A 22,138-nucleotide genomic window follows, 5' to 3' on the forward strand; every position below is an offset into this window, starting at 1 on the left:
TCAGAGAGTAGTGAAAACAGTGGAGAAGAGGTTTGTGATAACATTCTTCCCATCCCAAAAAATCCAATTCATGAGCAGCAGTATGATAAGAAATTTGGCTCTCCAGATTTCATTAAAAATCATTAGCAACACAATGACCCAGCAATCGCTGCGGAATTACAGCTCACATCGTCTTCAAAACTCATCACAACCTTCCCCTTCCTCTCTCTCAAAAGGTGGTGCGACTGAGGTAGCTCTTGATTTTCGCAGCTGGCACCTTACATCAAACGGGCTTTTCCTTGCCAAGTTCAGTTTAATTAATTAACACGGCCACTTAGCGAAAATGAAAAGTTGGAGGTTAATAGATGTTGTTGCAAACCTGGTCACATGACAGGTTATAATTCTGGAAGTTCGCTTTAAGTTCAGCGCTCACTCGGAGCGCTTAATTACAATCAAATTGTCTCCGACTGCAGAATATGAATCCAGTCATATGCATTCATATCTCAGAAAGAGTTCACATCTCAACCATTCTACGTCCCCTCAACCCTAAAAAATGCACGTGGCTGCTGCAGTTACTGTATGTCCGCCTTCCTAGATACAGAACATGATTTACATCTTAGTACATGAGAGGAATTTCCATCTCCATTGTTAGCGCAGGGCAGCTAACAGTGAGAGCCCCTCCTCTCTGAAGAGCTGCCAGAGAGGTGAGTCATCACTTGTTTCTCCAATCAAACTCTGTCAACGAGATTTTTCTCTCTCACATCGATAGACATCAGAGAAGTTTTTTTTTTTTTAAGACATAAATACCTTTTTTTGTCAGCTTCCTTTAGGTTTCTCTTACTTCTTTTTCTTGTTTTTCCCCAGTCAGAGGCAAGAGAATCACAAACTCGTATTTCAGCTGAGACAGACCCAGCGAGAGGCTGGGGGAAGACACTTCCATCCCCTCCCATCCTAAGCTCTTTACGCCTCCCTGTGAGAGTGGTTGGGCTGCTTCCAGAATGGCTTAAATCATGGCTAAGCCACTGTGGGATTTGGGGTTCTACACTGCATGTTTTGATTGTGGGTATTTTTAATATCTGAATAATGCAAACTGTAGTAGAATAAGTTTAAGTCTCTTATTTATAACAGAGCAGAACATGCTGTTGTGGTCTAATGAGAGTAGACTGTTGGATCAATCTTGTCAGATGAAAGAGTTATAAAAAGCGAAGAAAATCCTAAATAGATCTTCAAGGCGAGCGAACAGCATGACACAGAGTGAGACGTTCCAATGGGCTTGACCCAAAATGTTCCAGGATAGCAGCCTTGTTTTCACAGCTCAGGGAGGACGTCGTCAGCGCTCATAGATCAGATCGCTCACTACACACAGTGACCTGTGTCAAACAAACAGAGGCTCAGGTTTCAGGCCGAGGGTAGTTACAGTGCAACCTATTCAACATGAAACACAAACTGAGCACTTGCATGGAGCTGCCAATGGTTTAGGGGAGGATCCAGTTTCCAAGTGCTTTAATATCCATTATTTTTTTATATTTCTGCAATATGGCTAATGGTTAGAAGCCAAGCTTCTGGGTGCTGTCAAATTGGTTCCATCCTTAATTACTGAAGAACCACATCAAGGTTTTGCATGGGGTAAAATGGAAAGAAAACAGCACCAGTAAAATTGTATGTTTGTCTCATGCAAAATCTATTTCAGGATGTTGCAAAATATGATAACAAGGTATTGAATTAGACGAATGTTTTTTTTAATAAAAAGTTGCTGCTGGTTTGTCACTGCAGATGGACAACTGCAGCAGAAGAAACCGTACCTGAAATTTGACATTAGACAAAAGCTGGTATAGAATCTGCTTATGGAGAGAGACTAGTGAATAAATGAGAGAAAAAGTGAGATTACTCAATAGTTCAGACTAAGAAAACACACAAGTCACAGCAGTAAAATGGCAGCAAACACAACACAAGACAAAAGAGCAGCAATGCACCAACCTGTTATTTGTCATATGATTTTACCATTCTGTTTGCCGCAGTGTCCTTCTGCATGAATATGTAATTTCTCTGCTTTTATGGCTCACAGCAGGGCCAGTCCAGTGTGATATGACTAAAATTGTGAGTAATACTTATGTATAAGAAGGCTTGTTAAACATTATTTTATCTTTTTACAGCAGAAATCTGGTTAAAGCTGGTAAAACGTTTTATAATATAGCCTACCAGTACTCCAAGTTCAGCAGCAGTAAACACTCTTTTCTGCTCCACTGCTTCCCAGACGTGCACAAAATGTTTCAAAACAGCAGCATCAGACCTTAATTAGCTGCAGTTTATGCAAATCAGATGAACTTCAACTGGGCTCATTTACATCTTTAGTCGTAGTAAATACCACGCTAAATTGAAAACTTGTGGTGATGCACGATTTTGTGCCCCTGACGGCTGGAGAAATGTCATCCTGTAAAGAATTGAAGGATATTTTTGAATAGAAAATAGAGAATCATCAGCTGGTTGAAATAATTAGCCTGAGTAACTCAGTTAGAGGCCTTGTTTGTGGAAGTCAAATGTCCTCAGCGTCCCTTTGTGTAAACTTTCACAGTGTTGAGTTAGATATTTAGCTCAGACTCCAAACATACATCACTTAGTGAACATGTCCTTATTTGTACCATGATTGGGTCGGTGTCATGAATTTTTCATCCAAACAGAAAAAGGTTGCTCACCACAGATTTCACGTTGTATAAACAGTTAAAATGATCTGCTGAAATACTTCGTTATACATTCAACACTAGTCAGGTCTCCTCAGCAGAACTCAATGACTCACTGCTGTCATGGCCTTTTTTCACTTTTCTAGCTTTCCTCTGCTGCCATTGTCCATATATGTCCATAGAAATGTTGCTCATAGGAAGTAACCAACACACTTCATCAGCACAGCAGACATGTTCTTCACTCATTACACCTGGCTGATGAGCATAGCTTTCTAAATAATGAGTTTTTTTAATCTAATCATGCACTCAGAAACCTCTGAGCCCATCTCTCTCTTTCTTCCTCCGTGTTCAAAATGGATTTTCTTTATCTTTTCCTTCATTTTTTTGATTCCCAATAAAAACCTGCAGGAGCCTGCAACTCCATGCTGTGTGTTCTGAAGTTCACTGAGCAGCACAGATTAGAGCTCGGTGTGTTGATGTCGGGTTATGGAGTGAATCTGGAAGTGTGAGCGGCTGCAGACACCCCGCAGGCTCCTCCCCAGGCTCAATTCTCAGGAGTCTTCTGCTTTTTGCTGACAACGACTGCCATTTTCCTCGGTGCCATTCACTGCACGAGGACAGAAATATGGCTGATTTCATTTGCCAGATTTCTCACTATGGCAGTCTTGTTTAACACATGACACATTCAGTGAAGGCATTATTTATACTAAATCATAAATCAACGTGCATCAGGCTGCTGCATACTGTAATTTGGACAGCAGCTGCTGGGAAAGATCACCGGTTATTTTTGACCCTCTGTTTTCAACACCAGAGACTGTTTGCTAAAACGGTGTTAATAATTATAGTGTCATCAACATACACTCTCTGTCACAATGTGCGTTAGAGAATGTAATAATACTTACAACAACAAGTAACATACTGTATCATTATATAGAGAAATAAAGATAATTTCTTAGCTTTACTTCACTCATTCAACCTTGTGATATTTGATTTCCTTAGTTTCACTTTAAATGTTCATAAAAGAAATCTTAAAGGACACCGTTACATCCTCAGTGTTTTTCAGGACTCAAACTGACACAATATACAGTACTTAGTTTGAAATAGTGTGTTTGGAGAAGTGTTCAGAAAAGGAAAGGGAAGAAGACAGATGTTGCGTCTCAAATTAAGCACCTTTTTTTTTTTTTCAATTTTCCATCAATAGCAGCTCCAGGCAGACGCTCAGGCTCCTGGCAGGAAAGAAAACTTGAATTAGCTACCAGGAACTTGCCTCTTGTGCCTCCCATAATTACACAGTAAACAACATTCAAAATCTGTGCACAGTGTCAGGTATTGTTGACATCAGCTGTATAAATCAGTGGCTCTGTGATAAACATTAAGTTGCATAGTTGTCTGTGTTCCAGTACATATGTTTTTGTGTGGTGCAGCGTTTGCCTGTGTACAGTTGACCTCTTCCTGTACAGTAAATAACAGATTTCAAACTGTGAGACACTGAAAAGTTGAGGCGTGGCAGAAGACATAAGAGGCAAAACGTGAAGTGCATGTGGGTGTTCAAACCACAACAGGAAGTTAGTTTTTGTACTTTATCAGCACGGTGAGCTGAGACACACCGCTCATATAGATCAAATAAGCGACTTTTATTAGAGCTAGATTTCTGCGATTTTCCTTTGTTCTCCTCTGAATACACAGACATGATTCACACGTTTAGATTCAGTTGTTTTTGTGTTCGTAGCGTAGCACTATGATGGAGTCAAGTTAAATAATAACGGAATGTATGACAAGAAGAGACACACGACAATCTTCACCAGAAAAATGTCAGCATTCATTTGCTTCACGTCATTCGTAGTCATTAATGTCTTTAAACCATGAAGTTGATGTTTTCCTAACTGTAACCAAGTAGTAGTTGTTGTGTCTTCATCTGTACACAGAGAGACAGTAAATTAGGGCTTATATATATGTTTTTGACTGCACTTATAAACATCCCTTTTTGTTTTCTAGGTGTGGGGTCTAGTGAGGATTGCTAGAACACCAAGGAGAGAGCATGTAAATAAATAATGTACCAATGAGCTCTTTTTTTTACACTGGTGCCCTACTCTGAAACAACCCTCCATTAAATATCAATTAAAAAAGACTGAAGAGGGACTTGATACGTGTCTTGGGAACAAGATGACAGGTTACCTGGGCCATCATTTATTTGTTGGGTAATTATTTTTGGGTCAGTGCCTGGTAAAAACAGGTAACGGATCAGCAAATATAGAATTGTGAAATACATGTAGGTGGAGCTGGAAGCTAAATGACAGTGTGCAGGTCGTGTGGCATTAAAGTGGTTTGTTATGTTCATTGCAAAGTGGACATAAAGAGGAAACCTCTACTGTCAGTGCTTCTCTTTCACCTGGGTTATATAAAAATGGATGGTGCAACACGCCTTCCCCCATTGTGGACTCTGGTCTCTCCATTCCCTCAAAGGTTGACATGGTTTGGATTTGGTCTACAGCACAGAGAATGTTTTATCTTGGTTTTAAATATCTCGGATCATCTTGTTGGAAATAAGAGCTCTTACTTTAGAATAGTAACCTTTGGATTCATTGTGTCTTGTAGATGCATGAATAAATCCAATCAAAATATTGTTGTGGTATGAGTGTAGGTCAGAGGCCTTTATTAGTAAAGGTCTCTTAAATGCCAGACAAGACATTCATTTCCAATTTTAGGAAAGAAAGACAACTCATGTGAAATGAGCAGCATCTACTGAACAACTTATAAGTGTGTGGCTGCGCTAAATTACCTATAAATTCTGCTGCTGGGTCCATGAAGATGTGAATGGATCCACATTTGGGAATTGCGTTACCACTGAATAGCAGGTCTATCCCTCTGGAAACGCTGTAATGCTGATAGTGATCCCTAATGATGTGGAAGCAGCTGCATGCAGCTCCACAGGAAGCCTGCAAGACAAAGGAATAATCTGCTTTTATTGACAAGATGAGAGAGAAATCCCTTAAACCCACCGGTTTTACTCTCGAGTGTGAAAGTCGCAGGCACAAAAGAAAAGCCACTGATGAAGGCCCGCTTAGGATACTGTACTGCCTTGCACAGCGTCCGCGCTCGTCCTGGGAAATATTCTGAATGATGCAGTACGAGCCTGAATATTACATTCAGCCGCTCCAGACACCCACCGGGTCTGTGAGGGTTCCCAGGGATCCCCAGCAAAAAGAGGAATTGTTCAATTTAAGATGAATTAATTCAAGTTTAAGTTTTACTATTCTCTATGTTATACTGGTTATACTAGTGTATCTCCATGTACAGTGCAACCAATGTATAATCCAATGGTGGATTAATTAGCTTCTTACCCATGTGGGTCACTGGGGTGCTCATGTGGGTTTATTATATGAAAATATTTATGAAGCAGCGCCTTCAGACTGAAAATAGCATTACAGAAAGGAAAAGGCAAGGGGCTGTGTTTTGCTTTACGTACTGGTGAGCCAGTAGAATGTGATCCAGAAGGAGGGTGTGGGTGAGATGAGAGGCGGAAATGCGGCCTGTTTCTGCATTTTGTGTCATAAATCTTACTCCTCCCTGGAGTCTTAATCCAAACATTACAGACATGATATAAATATTTTCAGACTCATTGTGTCTTGCACTTTCTGAGGAAACTATCTGATGTCCATGGTGAATGAATATCCATAAATGCAAAATCACAGAAAACGACAGAACTGCACAACTTGGCAGGGAATTGTCATGTTTTAAAGTTTTCTTCATATTGATATAATCCAGTAACATAGGTCTGTATATCCATGGGTACATTTCAAACAGGAACTGCTTATTTGGCACAGTTTTAATGGTACCAAAATATGAACCAGTATAGGCAAAAATAAACCAGGCTGCAGATGTTGATGTAGCCCACAGCTAACTCACTGAATACATGGCACATTGTACTTTCTGTTTAAAGTCCCCAAAAAAACTCTACTTCTAAAACTTAGAGCTTTATTATTCCCCAACAGTAGTAGGCTAAAACAAAATATAATAATAGGAGCAACAAAAGTAACTTTTTTTTTTTTTTTAATGTTGCAGTTTAAATACTAAAGCTCAGAATGTCTCAGGTGTTTTACTTTGACGGACGGAGGCTTACAGCGTCAGACCCTGAAAACACCTGGAGTAACGGATCAGGTTGAAGGTTTATCGGATGCCTTAACACTGCACAGAGGTTTATGATAATAACCACGAGGTAGGATTTGAACTGTGGAAAGTCATCACAGTGATAATGACTTTATCTTTCCATGCAACAGTTGCCAAGTACACAGTAGCAATACATCTGTCTTGGTGTAAAATAATCTACCAGGAATTTGCCCTTACACATATTAGATTGACCAACACAATTAAAGGAATAATATTTCCTCTGGCAAATGGCTCTCTTTTTATTCTGTCCCTTCTTCTTGTGTGTTAACACCAGGCTGCTTTCTCTGTTAAAAAAAAAATTGAAGTCTGTTTCACCCTCAGCATCACTGATGGTTGAGGCCAGAGGTAAAACATACCCTGGAGTTCACCTCATCGCACATCTGTACTGCAGCAAAGTGAGAAGATTTTCAGCGGGTGTTACATTACTCTTTAAATTCTCACTAATTTGGTTTAATGTGACACCTAAAATGAAAGTTAATAAAATAGATCATTAATCTAATGCCTTCATACGGTACCTGGAGGTTTTATGTGCACTCTTTTCTCAGCACATTTGACACTACACTTATGAGCCAGCACCACTACTGCTGTTGATCAATCTGATGTCCTTGATGAAGCAGCCCAGAGGGTGGACAAATAACTCTGGCTGGGTCACTGATCCTGCAGCTAGCAGGCTAACAGATTGAACCCATCCAGCTCCATGTCCTTCAACTTCGCCTCAGTCGTGAATCACTAGATTGTCAAAACAGCTTGGCCATGATCAGAATGACACTAGATGAGCTAATTTAATACCACACGTCTGGAGATTGTGTAATATTTCTCATCCTTCTGCTGCTGTCGTCAGTGACTACAGCCCATTATGCAATCTTGATTGTTATCTTTTCTGATAATGAGTAATGCCAGACTTTCTGCCAAGCTGTGATCTAGGTTTTCATTTAAATGTGATGCATTCATGTATCTGAATACAGTACTGTGAGTGAAACTTCCTGTTCTGATAAATCTAATGGAGACAGCCCACTCAGGCCTTTTATTTGTTTACAGGTGTTCATACTTGACACCTAAAAAAATGAGGCGCACTGAGTCTGATCCCACCCACTCTGAGGATTTTTTTTACAGCAAGAGGGAGCTCACTAGGAAATGTGTCACAGCTGTCAGTCACTTAATCATCAATGACAGATGTGATGAGAGAATCAAAAGCACTTGTAAAAGATTCATTTAAAAAGTTTCCTTTAACCAGGGGCTGGTGTGTAGAGTTGGTTTGTCAGAGCTTGTTTGTGGAAAACAGCTTCCTGCTGAGGCAAAAAAAGAGGTTGATGAGATTGGTAAGAGCAAACGAAAAGACTAAAGTTATGCGCCATGAAACCAAAACTATAAGCTGAAAGGTGCTAAAACGCTCCTTAAAGCTGAGGGGAAATGCGGTGGAAGGGAGTTATACTCTTCTGTCAGATTCACACTATGAACGACACCTTTCACATTACTAAAAAAAAAAGTGATTTGATGTCATATGTTGGTATTGAAATCTTGATTACTGCAGCTTTAAGACTCTGCTTCTTCTAGTTTAACATAGCTGCTCTGTTGATACACAGAGGGGCCATTAAATAATTGTTTAGCCTAAGAAGCCAAGATCAATAATTCTGAAAAGCAATCAAGCAATCAAATCTATTAATATAATTGTAATTTTCATTTATGCAAATATTCATTAGTACAGGTTTAAACTCCAACTGCCCCTTTGATGTTTTACATGAAGCTTTGTTTTTGTGCATGAAGCTGAGAACAAATAACTTTTAAAATCAGGGATGTTTGTTTTTTTGTTTGTTTGGGGTTTTTTTTCTAATAAAAATCTGTGGAAAAAATAAAACAAGGAACCATATGTTTTAGTGAACATCGCACAACACAGTGATAATAAAAAAAAAAGATTATCAAAATGCCATTAACTATTGATTCTATGTTTGCGCTGTTCTGGTTTTGACCTTTAAACTATAAATATCTGTTTGTCTTTCTGGCTTGTGACCTTGTAAAATACGCAGAAAAGCACCTTTCCACTGATGCTGTGATTTGGACCATTTAATCATAATGTCTCGCTCAGGCAGATGAGGCTGTAGCCTGTTTAGAAAACACATGCTGGGAAGGTTATATTAAGATCATGCTTGAGGATGGTGCCAGGCTTCAGGAGCACCATCCAAGACCCTATTAGTATGCACATTGTATTTTTGCCTGTCGCCACTTGCATGGGGCACATACAGACACAACCAGTGAGTACAGGTCTGAGCTGAACAGGGGCACAGCTGTCTCTTAAAGGCCCTATCTGTCATTTTATAATCATACAATTTACAGGTATAGCCTATATTTACATGTATAATTGAGCGATTTGACTTACTGTTTTCGAAGGTTATAATTCTGTGTAGGCTGGTTTTGATGCTTTGTTTACAAACTGAGTTTGACTTTAACAGCATCAGAAATCATTTATAATTTGGATTTAGCTGTTGTCGATGTTCATCATATAATAAAAGACTTGTCAATCAGCTTAGGAGTCATAACAAGTCTCCAATCTTGTGTTTTTTCCTCTTTATGTCCTTCCTTCCTTTTATACTAACTTATTTTTACTTGATTACTCTCTTTTTCTACTCCTTTCCCTCCTTCTTTTTTGGCTCCTTTAGTTCCTGTTTTACTTCCTTCTTCACTCTCTCTCATTTTCGCTCTCTTTGCCTAATTGCTACACTATGTTCACTAGCTATTCTCTAAATTTGTCCGCCTGTTGTTTGGTGGTGGCAGCTTATATTTCGTTTAAAACTTGTGGGCTGTAAAAAACCAAAATCAAAACAATGAGCTGAAAGACACTAAAGTGCTTCATAGAGCTGAGGGGAGCTGCATTATTATACCAAATATTTTGATCCATTTTCGATATACAAATATGGATTAGTGCAGCTTCAAGATTGTGCTGCCTTAGTTCAAAATAGCCACAAAGTTGACACGCAAAAACGCCATTAAAATAATTGTTCACCCTCATCAACAAAGAGTAGTTATTCTGATTGACAATAATCGGGCAGCATAATCAGGATTATTTTAGCCGTAATTGTGTCGCCCTTTGTGAGGCCTGCCAAACAATGTGTGTACTCAAAATGCTCCAAATAGAGAGTTGAGAGCCATCAAAGGGTCGTAATGAGGTCAGTGGGTATCATCATGGTGCTTCTGCAGCCAATACTCCTATCCTAAACTGCCAAACAATAACAGCAGCAGCTTGAGATTGTAGAGCTGAAGTTGCATCACTTGTCATAGATTTCCTGTCGCGTGTCCTGTCAGCGGTAAACAACCTGCAGTTCAACAGTAATGACACCGTAAATGTCTCAAATGTTCATTCAGTGTCCGTGTGTTTGTCAGGGCTGCAGTCCATCACGTTTATGGCTGTTGTTGTAAACATGCTAATTTACTGTTAACACCCCGGGCGAAGGATAAACTGTAAACAAAGTCTAGTTAGTGAGGGCAGCAATGATGACCAAGGTGTCTCCGACAATTCAAGGTCCATTACATAAACATTCACATCTGTTTTAAATCTATTACAGGCACATGAACATCAGATCAAAATAAATGTGATTAAATTATTTTGTGGTAAAGTTAATCAATAGGGTCATTTGTGTCTTTACGGGGTGATTCACAGCCAATCCAAAGCAAAAGCAAAGAAAAATACAAAGAATTAATGATTACAGTGTTGTCCTGTCCTTTTTCATGGAGGGAAACATGCTTCCTGACTGAAGCATTTGTTGGATTTCAGATCACTGGAGGATTCATGATCTGAACAAATCCATTTTCATATCATCATTTCCACTGATTCAAATGTGTAAGCTGAGTATCACTCTTCTACTCATCTTTAAAAAAGAGCCCTGCAGAAAAAAGATGAAAAATGGATATTCACTTGTGCTGCAATTCATGTCACGGTCTATAATGGCACTATTCAGCTTTTTTTTTTGCTCCTCTATTATGCAGCTCTGTGTTTTCTGAGAGTGCCATTATGTGCAAGATGCCTTATTAATCAATGTGGCATTTGAGGACAGACAGATGGCCTAGCTAGAATTCACCAAGATCCTTAGGTCATTTTATTTCGGGAAAACAGCTCTGTGTTCTTGGGGAATCTGCTGAGGGTCAGTGAGTCACCCATGAGGACCACGATGTCAGGGACTTTTGCTCCTATGAACCTTTAAGTTGCACACGGTTAAAGTGAGAGACGGATGAACTAGATGTGACTCATCGGACCTGGGACTGGACAAGTTTACCTAAACAAAAGCGGTCACTTGACTGCAGACATAAATCTCTGGCATCCCACCAATGAGAGCTTTGATCCTACAGTGACCACAGGCTTTAAGGAAATATGGAACAAAGTGACCCCTGGTTCTGCTGAATCCTGTTTTTAGACACTGTAGCCGCTCACAGAGTAACACAGCCTCCCACTGCAGAATTTGTAAAACATGTTTCTACCTTAACTGAATTTCAATGAGCTCTGATTCTTTTAAATGAACCACTGCAGTACTGTAATATTAACTTAAGGCTTTTAACACACTAATCATGATTAGTGATCATGATTATTCTCCTTTGGTTTTTTTTCTTTTACTGGTATTACATTTTAAAATCTTTACAATATTACATTAAAAGCATCCTTTGCAATCAATGTATTATTTTGAAAATAAATACATAATTTCCTCTAATAACCTTTGTCTCTTTCCCCAACTACAAAAGTTAGAGTGCACTCGCTCCCGACAGTAGAAATGCTTTTTCTGCCCAAGTAAAGTTACTGTCTCTTTGGCAGGTTACTCATACTGGTCGATGGTGAGTCATACTCTAGGAAGAGTGGAGGAGCATGAGTGGGTTCTCTGATGTTCGCAGGTTGACTTCTGAATGCTTGAGATCTGCTAGTGCACTCTGCCGGGCAGTGATATACTCTACATTACATACAGGATCACTGGAGATTTTTTTTTTTTCTTTTTTTTTTGTGATTGTGACAATTACAATTCAGATTTAACTGCTCACTCTCAGCTGTTCTTAAGAGCTGTAGACTTGAGATTTAAGTCAGACTTTTGAGGACTTGAGGCTTGACTTGGACTTAATCGCTGTCAGACGTGACTTACTCAACTCCTTGAAGAATTATTTCAAGACTTAAAGTAAATCTGTAATACGTGCGACACCGTCTATGCTTCAACTCTCAATTCAGCCTCAAGTTTAAACCTGAAAGGAGAGACAGTTCTTGCATTGGCTTACAAGTTGAATATTACATTTTTAGGCTGATAGACTGAAATGACTTGATCTCAGCTACAGTATGTTGAAAAAAACATTTTAATGTCATTTTAATGCATTTTCCTCACGAAGACTTGGTTTGGACTCAAGTCTCAAGTCATTTGCGCTTGTTTAAAAAAATATTGAGACCAGCGCTGGACTTGTGAGACTTGATCTGACAGACATAAGATGTTTTTTTTTTTCACCAAGTCTTAGGTATAATGTAAGGGTGAAGTGGCTGTTCATTAACAACAATGGTGTCTCCCAGAGTGGGTAGCCTAGATGCTGCCCTAGCATCAGTTACATCAGAACTGGAGAGAACGAAGACTTAACTGAAAGAAAAGATGTTTTCACTCTTCTCCTGACTGTCTCCGGAAAGAGTTTGGTTTACCAACTGGCTCTGCTGATGCAGTGCAAAAAAAAAAAAAAATGGGAAAGAAGCTGAATCTGATTGGTTGAAGTGAGCCTATGACAGACAGATGGTTCATCAAATCACTTTCCAAGTATTCAACTTAACAGTTTCATAAAAAAATACTTTTTCTTTTTATCTCAGTGATTTATAAACTCTTCTTCTGGCAGTGAATGATTCTTGTTAGAACATTTTATTTCATCCTACCTACCTTATAACTGGTGTCGACATTAAGCAAAGAGTATCCTGGCAAAAGAAAAAAAGCATATTAGTCTGAGTATGTCTTGGCAGATCTCTCGGTCATCATGCAGAGGGACTATTGCAGTGGTCGGTCCTCTCTGTCAGTTTGAGCTCACTGTGCCCCCACCCACCCACCTTCAGCCATCTGCCAGCAAATAGCTGAAGGTGGCTGAAGATACAGATGTGATGCATCATTATCCTGTGACTAAAATGAATGATGAGCACCGGCCCCCGTCGGCTGTCAACTCATTGACAAACCCCGTTCTGAGTGCCCCTTCTTTGTTACAGCCAGCGTGTTTTATTTACTGCCATCACCGAATCTTCCTCCGCCGGGAGGAATTAGCATTTCTAGGGTTGCACCAACATTGTTTCCAGTTTCTAAACTGGTATGGTTCAGAGGCATAAAGAGATTTTCTGGCTTTCAAAGAGGAAGGGTCGATTAAAAATGCATGCGGGTGCTTTTTGTCATTACAGAGCCATCAGTGGTTGCAGGTTGACAATGCAATTTCACATCATGGAAATGAATCAGGCTGAGCTCATTCATTATGGATGCCCATTGGCTTCTTGTTCAGGATGGCCATTGTGTCATTTCTAAATAGATGAAAGGGTAGGCAGGTAGGGTCGCAGATAACCCAGTAGTGTATTTCAGGATGTAAAACATTTGTTCTGCTGTCTGGCAAAAACCTTTCTGTTCATATCTGTGTCTCTCTGGGTCGAGCCCTCGTCTACATTAGCACTGGCTTTTAAAGCAGAAAATTAGGACGCACATTTTGCAACGAGCTGCTGCTTTTAAGTATCAATTGATGATACTGTACAATTACCATTAAGTTTAAAGACTTAAAAATCTAGGGCTTTCGTAACCCAAATGGCAGAAAACATGTTTTGTAACAGCTGCAGTGCAAAATGTGAAATGTATAAACTCATGAAATGTGTTGTGGCTTAGTTGCTCTTTAGCCTACTTTGTGAAAAGTATGCTCTAGTTAGGTAACAGAGATTTGGTCCTCTGCCCTCCATTTGTGATAATCTTCCACCTTCTTCTCTGGTTTGACAAACACAACGTGACAGTCAGCTCTTTTGAATTTTACTGTGTGATTCTCAGTGACAGTAGTGTTGTGTCAGGTGAGAACACAGGTTGTTTCCTGCGTGTAGCGTTTGCTGAAATGAAGGAGCAGTCACTCATCTAAATATCTAGATCTAGGCTGATTGTTGCCGGTTTTATTCCTCCTTTAACTATTTTTATTTACAGTTTAGTCTGATTTCCTGTGTCATTAGAGACAGTGATTAAGTTTCACCTAAACTCTATCAGTGTCAGAGCTGTCACCTGACGACTCTTGCTTTGTTCGCTAACACCCCTCCATCTCATGTTTATTACCCTGCCACCTGCCTCCCAGTCTGCTCTGAAAGTCTGTCGTCTTACTCCAGCATCTCCCCCGCTGTAGAAAGGCAGAGTGACAGAGTAAAAGTGATGCCCTGGTTTTTATTATCATGCTGCTCCGCTGTGGCCGCTGAAGCTTCGGGCTCAGCCGTATCCTTCCTTGTTTGTGTCTGTGTTTGTGTCTGTGAAAGGATTCTGTCACCTTGCCCACTCTTCCGCTGCCAATTTACATGATGAGCCGAGCTCTTGTGTATTTATTTACACTGTCAGACATACAGTAACTGAAGAGTCTGTTTGTGACACTGCTGTTCCAAACTGTGACTTTTCTTTTTGGTTTATATAACACAATTATAACCAGATAATGAGATTTATTAGGGTCTTCCAATCTTCATTACTTCCACACCTGAAAACACATGACTGTTATTTCATTGCCTTTGCTTTTCTATTCACTCTATGTTTGAGGTTGTCTAATAGTTTACGCTCCTGAAAAAAAAAACCAGACCTTTATCAGTTAAAGAACAAAAGATCAAGAGATGCAACTAACATTTATTGTCATTATCAATGTATCTGTTGATTGTCTATAAACGAGATGACCTCTTCAGCTGTCTTCCAATGTCTTGTTTTGTGCTAAGATATTTAATGTAATAATTGTATAATTAATTGTTTTATATGATTTCACCTTGATCCATTTGTTTTATTTTTGTTTTGTTTGTTGTCTTTAATGTTCTGTAACTTGGTTTCAAAAGTTTTTACATATCCCACAAATACTTCATCTGAAGATTAAACATCTACTGTCGCTGTAGCTCTGACCAGTTTATTATTATTTTTTTTACAGGTGGTTCTCGTATTTGCTCTCAGCATTGGAGCCCTTGTAATATACTTCATAGATTCCTCTGAGTAAGTATTTCTTTCTTATTATTATTTGAAAGGCTACTGCTACTACTAGTACTACCTTTCTCATTTCTCAGAGTTCAGTGTGAAAACGTTGCTCTCAGGCTGAAATGTCTCATTTGACCATAAGATCAGTTCTAGTCTTGAAATGCGGTTGTGTAAACTTTAACACTGCCATCGCGGGAATGAAGCCTCGTAGCAACTGAATTAACCAAGACAGGTCTGAAGATGGATGGATGAAAATGAGATCCTTGAGTCTGTTTCAGGTCCTGCTGTCCCTGTCCTCTGAGTCCTCAAGCTCTGAGCTCATTATTAAAAAATACAAAGTAATAAAGTTTTCTCTCAGAGAAAATATAGAAATATACTAATTATGCTGTTCATGTTATTGCAGTTGAAATCACTCAAATCTTGCTGCTAAAAGGATGTTTCCCTAAGGGATAAAGATTTTATAATGGATCACTCAAAAATTGCATCTATTTCAGACATATATGATTTGGATTAGCCTCAGAAACCTCAGCCATTAACTGGCCACAACAGCACACTCTCATAAATCCTCATATAGCCGAGCCTTAATAACACTGAGTGCTTTATGCTCTTTATGGTGCAGTATATGGTATTTGAGAAGACGTACGTGTTGGTTCTATTTACATTTACATGTACTCATTTAGCTGACACTTTTATCCAGTCCCCTTCCAGGTAAACTGCTCTGGGCTTCCTCACAGATGAAATTTGCTTAAACTCCGTAATGAAAGGATCAGGCTCTCAAACAAGCAGGAAAGACCAAAGTTCCTGCTCAAAACAAATCACCATCGCTCATCAAACTACAGGAAGCGGAAGACCCTTTTAGCTTCATGTGTGACAGTATACTGTTACTGCAGCCTGGTGGTGTTTGGACAGGATGTGCCATTAAGATGTAGGGCAAAATACGCCAGGATAAAAGCTTTTATCAAGCCCCAAAGAGACTGCCCGCTGGGAGTAATGTTAAGGCAGAGATGAGAAAATGGGCTATAAACTCATGTAATCTGGCTCATGGTCCTGGTGGCAGGCATTCAGGTTATTTGTTATTTCATAAGACTGCATTCAGCTGAGGGCTCGGCTTGCTCTGATGTGGCTTGCGAGCATGATCTCATTTCATTATCTGGACAAGCTCAGGTAGAGTTACATCCCTACCAATGCCATCTGTGGCCTCCGGTTCTCAGAACTTGCTTGTAGCGGCGCCCGATACCTTTTCACCTGATGAAGGGTGACCTTTGACCTCCCTCTTTAACCTTTTCACACATATGAAAGGGTATTGTTAAATACGCAATGAGGAACGATGCCGCAGCACCTGTTCCATGTCTTATTTTCATATTCATCTAACAAAGCCCTTTGTCCCAGTTTTTATTCAGTCTTTTCCAGGTCTTTCTATCTATTATTCAGACAGTAGTTTTTCACTACCTGTCAACCCAACAAACATCAGTACTTAAAGCCAAAGAGCAGCCAGTTAGCTGCTCTCTTGCATGCTTCTAAGTGGTAGCAGACTGTAACAGATACAGCCCTGCCTGTAATTAGTCCTGTGGGGCTGCCGAGGCTGTTCTATGATGGACAGGCTGACCTGGCTGGAAGCAACACAGTGAGAAAGACAACACAGCAGACCAATTTGCATTCACAGAGAAGAGCTGAAACTACAAGCTGCACAAAGATGATGATGCCAGTCAGGTCCTGAGAAAGTTCTGCTTCGTGAAGCTTTAGCTGTTCCTTACTTTGCACCCACTGTTTCCATTCTGTCAGTCGTAAGTCAAGATGAATATTGAGGGCACCGCACTGCTCCTTGTTTCATCAGTGGTGAAGCAGAGTTGGGTGTCTAACTTGAACAGTGAGTAGAACGAATTGTGTCAATACTCACAGAGTATTGAAAGCTGATGCCAAATATTCAGTGAGACTCTTACTCTTGTTTAATTATATCTTGTTTAATCTTTAATCAAATATTTATTAATGATAAAGATTCATTTACTGACTCCTTTGACCACTAGTGGGCAGAAAAACTCCATAACAAGCTAAGACACACACAGTTGGCATATATTGTAATTGTCTTAAACCGGCAATAAGTGACTTTTCTGGCCACATAGAGATCAATGAAATGGTTTGTGAACACAGCATTGACATATCATCACCTGTCAGGCTAAAATGGTGAAAGCTTTTATGGAGCCACATTATCAATCATTTAGAGTCATATATCTGGCCAGCTGGTGAGTTAAAGCCCAATGTTCACTGTCATTTAGCTTCGCTCTTGGTCTGTACGAGCCACTGAGGGAAACATCTGGCTCTTTAGCCGCTAAATGCTCCACATTATTAACTGATTTGGGCCAGCTGGGGGCAGCACAGCAATCTGTAAAACAAAACATTGACCTATTATCACAGATGCCTATTTACATGCGCGGCAGGAGCAGAGTCACGTTTCTGTCCATCTGATCTGATATTCACTGTCCTTTTAGCTTTGTTTCGTTCTCCACCTACTCCTGAGGCAAAATATCTGTCATTTCGCTGCTAGATGCTACACTGTCATTAGCTAGCTGCTATGTCTGTCTGCCTTTTTTTTTAAAAGAGCAGTTTTGTGGTTGAAAGCATGAGCTAAAAGAGGCTTGAAAACTGCGGAACTTTTAATTTGTGTGATAATAATTTCTGGGTTTGCCACTTAAACTAGAGCAACCCCTTCTGCATCACTTACAGTCATTTGATCAGTTGTTAGCCTAATGTAAAAAATATTGATTAGTGAACCTTTGAAGTGAATTTTTTTTGGAATAATGTAATATTCCTCAAATGAAGGTATCAAAAAGACTAAGGGCAAGAGCCCATGTCGTAGTGGGACCTGTATCAGACATTCTTGAATGATACCCAGTTGAAGTGATCTTTCACACTCAGTGGATTCAGCTTTTGTTCAGGACTTGTTCAAGGTTATACTTGAATCACGTGCACTCCCATTAAGAGTAAGGCTTTCGACATGCGAACGGGTCAATCCTGTTTGATGTGAGCCTGAATTGAATGAGGAAGAGAGACCAGAGCTACTATGGACATGGAGGGTTTGTGATCCATAACAGGCTTAGACCTCTTCCACACCATGCATACTGGAACTCAATTATTTAGCACTGCAGGTCTGTCTCTGCTATATGGTCTGTCACCCTGCCATGACAGGGATTTGCCAGGCTGTCGTGTCATTACCGTGAATAAGGACAGAAACTATCCAACAGGCTCTGGCTATTTTTACAGGTGCCAAAAAGAAGACTGGTTATATCTTTTTCAATGATCTTGTTGCAAGTTTTGAGAAAAACAAAATTACGCAGATGCAAGAAAACTGAATGTAACAATTTAATGTAATGTACATATTACGTTAAATAGTAGAGAAGCAAACAAAAATACAACGCTAAACATCAACCAATTCCCCTTATATTATCAGCTGAGGGTTTTTACTTAAATATCTTTCCAAAAGCATGAACAAGGTCCTTTTCAGACTTATAGTTTCCTTCTTCCTATGAACCAGATATGTATCGTAGTGTTTGGAGGAAGCAAAAAGTTAGCCCTCTGGATTCCAGGTACATTCTTGTTCATTATTTTGCTGATGTTGATTATTGTTTAGCACCTTCCAAACTGTCCTCACCCCACACACATGCTATCCTTTTTTTTTCAGCACAAACTCATCTATAAATTTCAATTTTTTTTGATTTAACACGACCAGGGACCCAAAATACAAATCTTCAGCCATAGGAAAGACTGAAAGAATATTGTTTACTATTTGTACAGTACATACAAATACAGCAGAAGAATGTGAGAAATAAAACTATAATACAGACACAGTATTTACATACTGAAAATATTAATAATTCACATATAGAAAGTTTCCTTTAAAAGAAAAAGTTCTATTTAACTGAGATACTGTGTGAAATCCTCACGCCAGTGATTTTATATGATCTCTATATGATGTATAAATAGTGTTATGTTTCTTAAAATAAAGCATGATCAGTGTATTCACCAGTGAACAGGGTTAAGGTTAGGGACTCCAGAGATGTTCATTTCATTAAGTCATAAACTTAAGGACCTGTTTTCTGGCTATCTTTTACAGAAAGATGATTATCTTTCAACACCCAATTGCAATGGCAAGTCCAGTTTACACTCAATGGTTAAAATAATAACCTAGCGAGTAATATACTGTCTGCTGGGGAGGATTTCTATAAATACTTCCTCGATTAGACTCAGGATATGTGAAGCTGTCTGCCTCATCACGGCACCAACCTCTTGATCATCAACCAGAAGATCAACTGAGTCACTGCTGTGCATCAGATCGCTTCAAAATAATCCCTGAGGTATTTTAATGTCACCTCATGAACTCAGAAGGACAGTATTTTATCAAAGGGAGTTTATTCAATTTTTTTTTTTTTTTTTACATAACAAAAGCAATTTGCTTTAATCCAAGTGGTATTAAACAGCACAGGGGGGATTGTAGCTGCTGAGTGGTGTGGTGTGCATTAGTGAAGCTGGTGAATGTGAGCGTAGGGATCCTGCAGGTAGAAGATGAACACAGAAGCATGAAAACAAACTAACTATGTGAGAGTGACCTGCTTGGCACTAACATGCTGCAGAGGAGTAGGGACTGTACATAAGGAATAAAAATCTGCATGATTCACAGTAACCTGTGCTTTATACGGCAGTGGATCCCAAACCTTTTCATCTTGTGAAAAGCAGAGCAAAAAGAAACAAAATCCAAAAGTCAAAATACAGTTCTGTAACACAAAATTATGAAACCAAATACAGTTTCAGAAATATTTTTTTCTGCTTTCCTATCCTGTTAATCAGGATTGCAGAAAATATTTTGGTTTAATAAACCACTTATTCAATATCAAATATTGTAGTACAGTTTTATGTCAAACAACTAATTGATCCACTGACTAATCGTTTCAGCACTAACACAATTAACCTGTCACTATTTCCATTATAAAAATCTTGTGTTGTATTTTAATTCCTGCAAATGATTTATTAATCGAGCATCTATTCCACATCACAGCTGAACACTAACATAATTAACTCCTTTCTCCAGCACCTTGTTAAGTTTTGAATGTACAGTAAACCTGTGTTTTCATTTCAGGTGGGGATGATATTTTGAAAGGATTTTTTTTTTTTTTTTTAACTTCCAGGTCTTTAATTCTAATAAACAATCAAACTAACCTATTACATTCACATTTACATGGTTAACTATTTCTCTTTATTTGAATTCTTAGTGCCAGATACAAGCTTTTTGAGGGTGAGACTTCACTACATTGCTAGCATTTGCTTTGGCTGCCTGATTTCATGAAAGTGGACATGAACCCTGCATGCATTTAACCCTTAAACTACTGCCTTGGCTCTGCATTTCCATCATGTTTGACTTAATATGGAACTGAAATGTTGTCTATGAGATGGGAAATGCAGGCCTAAAAGGAAAACAGCTCCGTTTTCATTATGTATTAATGCACTTTGGAAAACGACATATTCCTCAGGCAGATTGTTTTGCAGTTATTTAAGGGTTAATCAGGTATCTCAACAAGTTATTGCTTGTGTGACAATAAATGCATGTCCTTTCTCAACAGAAAAACCATTGGAAAATATCAACTATTGCACTTTTTTTGAAAACTTATGTTCCTGTTCTTTTCGGAATCTCGGAAATGCATTTTCAGGAAAAGAAGAATGCATCTTTTATGCTTTATATTTTATGAAATACTGTTAAATATTGATTATTACCAAAACCTTCCTCACTTTACTGTCAGTTCTTGCCCTTGGACATTAACATACTTTGTTTCTGTCTCTAATAGCCCTATTGAGTCCTGTCAGAACTTCTACAAAGACTTCACGCTGCAGATCGACATGGCGTTCAACGTGTTTTTCCTGCTGTACTTCGGCCTCCGTGTAAGTAAAACTGAAGTTGTTGATTTGCACTCCTGCCTGCGTCCCTGAGGGCTGCAGATCTCATCTTCAGCCCTTAATTCCTACAGTTTATTGCTGCCAATGACAAGCTGTGGTTCTGGCTGGAGGTGAACTCCGTGGTGGACTTCTTCACGGTTCCTCCGGTGTTTGTGTCTGTGTACCTGAACAGGAGCTGGCTCGGTAAGGATGCTCACATTGCTCACACAGGCTGATTAACTAACCCAAGCATTCTATTAGCTTTTATTTCCCAGCAGCCCGTGGTGCCACCCAGTGGATTTACTGTGTGTAACTGTTGGCGGTGAACACGCCTCATAATCTCAGCACGTCACTAAAGCTGCAAAAGGGGAACTTGTTGGTATTTTGGGCACACCTCCAATATGAGCCATATAAGTTTGATAATTTTGTCATGAAATAAACTTTATTTTGGGAGATTGCATGTCATGCATGAAAAGTTCGAATGATCCTCACGATTACTGTGGAATCAGTGCATCAGATTGAAATCTCTGCTAACAGCACAGCATGAAAACGGAAAAGCATGATGACTCAAAAGCTTTATGAGCTTTACTCCTCAAACTAATGCTTGTTTGCATGACAGCACTATCAAATATTGTATGGCTGTCAAGGGTGTGCCATTTAAACAGGCATTTTTGAAAGTTGGTTTGAATGGAAATGTATTGTTCTATGGATACCCTGTCTTTGGCCATGTGTTGTGGGCAGTGGGCATTGTGCATGCCCTTCACCTCTCCACTGGAGCTCTCCAGCAGTAACACTCAAATGAAATCATGCGCTGTACAGAAGTACACAAATTGATAAAAAAAAAAAAAAAAAAAAAAAATAGGTAATAGGCTTTGTTGGGAGCTTGAGCGCTAGAATAGAAGTCAATCTGCTAAATGTGTGAAGCTCATCACTCGGAGAGGTCTGTGAGGAATTAGAGGATTAAAGGGGATCTTTTTTGCCGCATTACACATTTTTATAGCTGCTTTTTGCTTCTCCTGTCAGCTGAAGAAGGAACTTGCCGTGTAGCCAACACCAGCACCTCTTTCAGCAATGAATACTCTCTACTTCAGAGCCAAAATGACAGCTTGATAAGTACAGTTGCGTAATGTGCCTGTGTATTTTCCCTGGGCTGAAGCACTGTGACTGATGGTGTGAAAACAGTAGACGGAAGCAGTGGTTGCTGGTGCCATCTAGTGGACATAACAGAGCATT

At 39.4% G+C, this 22,138-nt stretch overlaps 1 protein-coding gene across 12 annotated transcripts in view; it reads left to right on the forward strand.

Moving 5' to 3' along the window:
* Positions 1-22,138, forward strand: part of LOC139608757 (calcium-activated potassium channel subunit alpha-1a) — an 85,976-nt gene that overhangs the window by 19,190 nt on the left and 44,648 nt on the right. For all 12 annotated transcript variants that reach the window (XM_071462805.1, XM_071462806.1, XM_071462808.1 and 9 more), the window contains exons 3-5: positions 14,943-15,004; positions 20,818-20,911; positions 20,998-21,109. In XM_071462805.1, coding sequence (XP_071318906.1) covers positions 14,943-15,004; positions 20,818-20,911; positions 20,998-21,109 — 268 coding nt within the window. The remainder of the gene's footprint in view (positions 1-14,942; positions 15,005-20,817; positions 20,912-20,997; positions 21,110-22,138) is intronic.

This window comes from Trachinotus anak, unplaced genomic scaffold (assembly GCF_046630095.1).
Source record: "Trachinotus anak isolate AG129_WGS33_773 ecotype Australia unplaced genomic scaffold, CSIRO_AGI_Tana_v1 ptg000025l, whole genome shotgun sequence".
NCBI classification, from domain to species: Eukaryota; Metazoa; Chordata; class Actinopteri; order Carangiformes; family Carangidae; genus Trachinotus; species Trachinotus anak.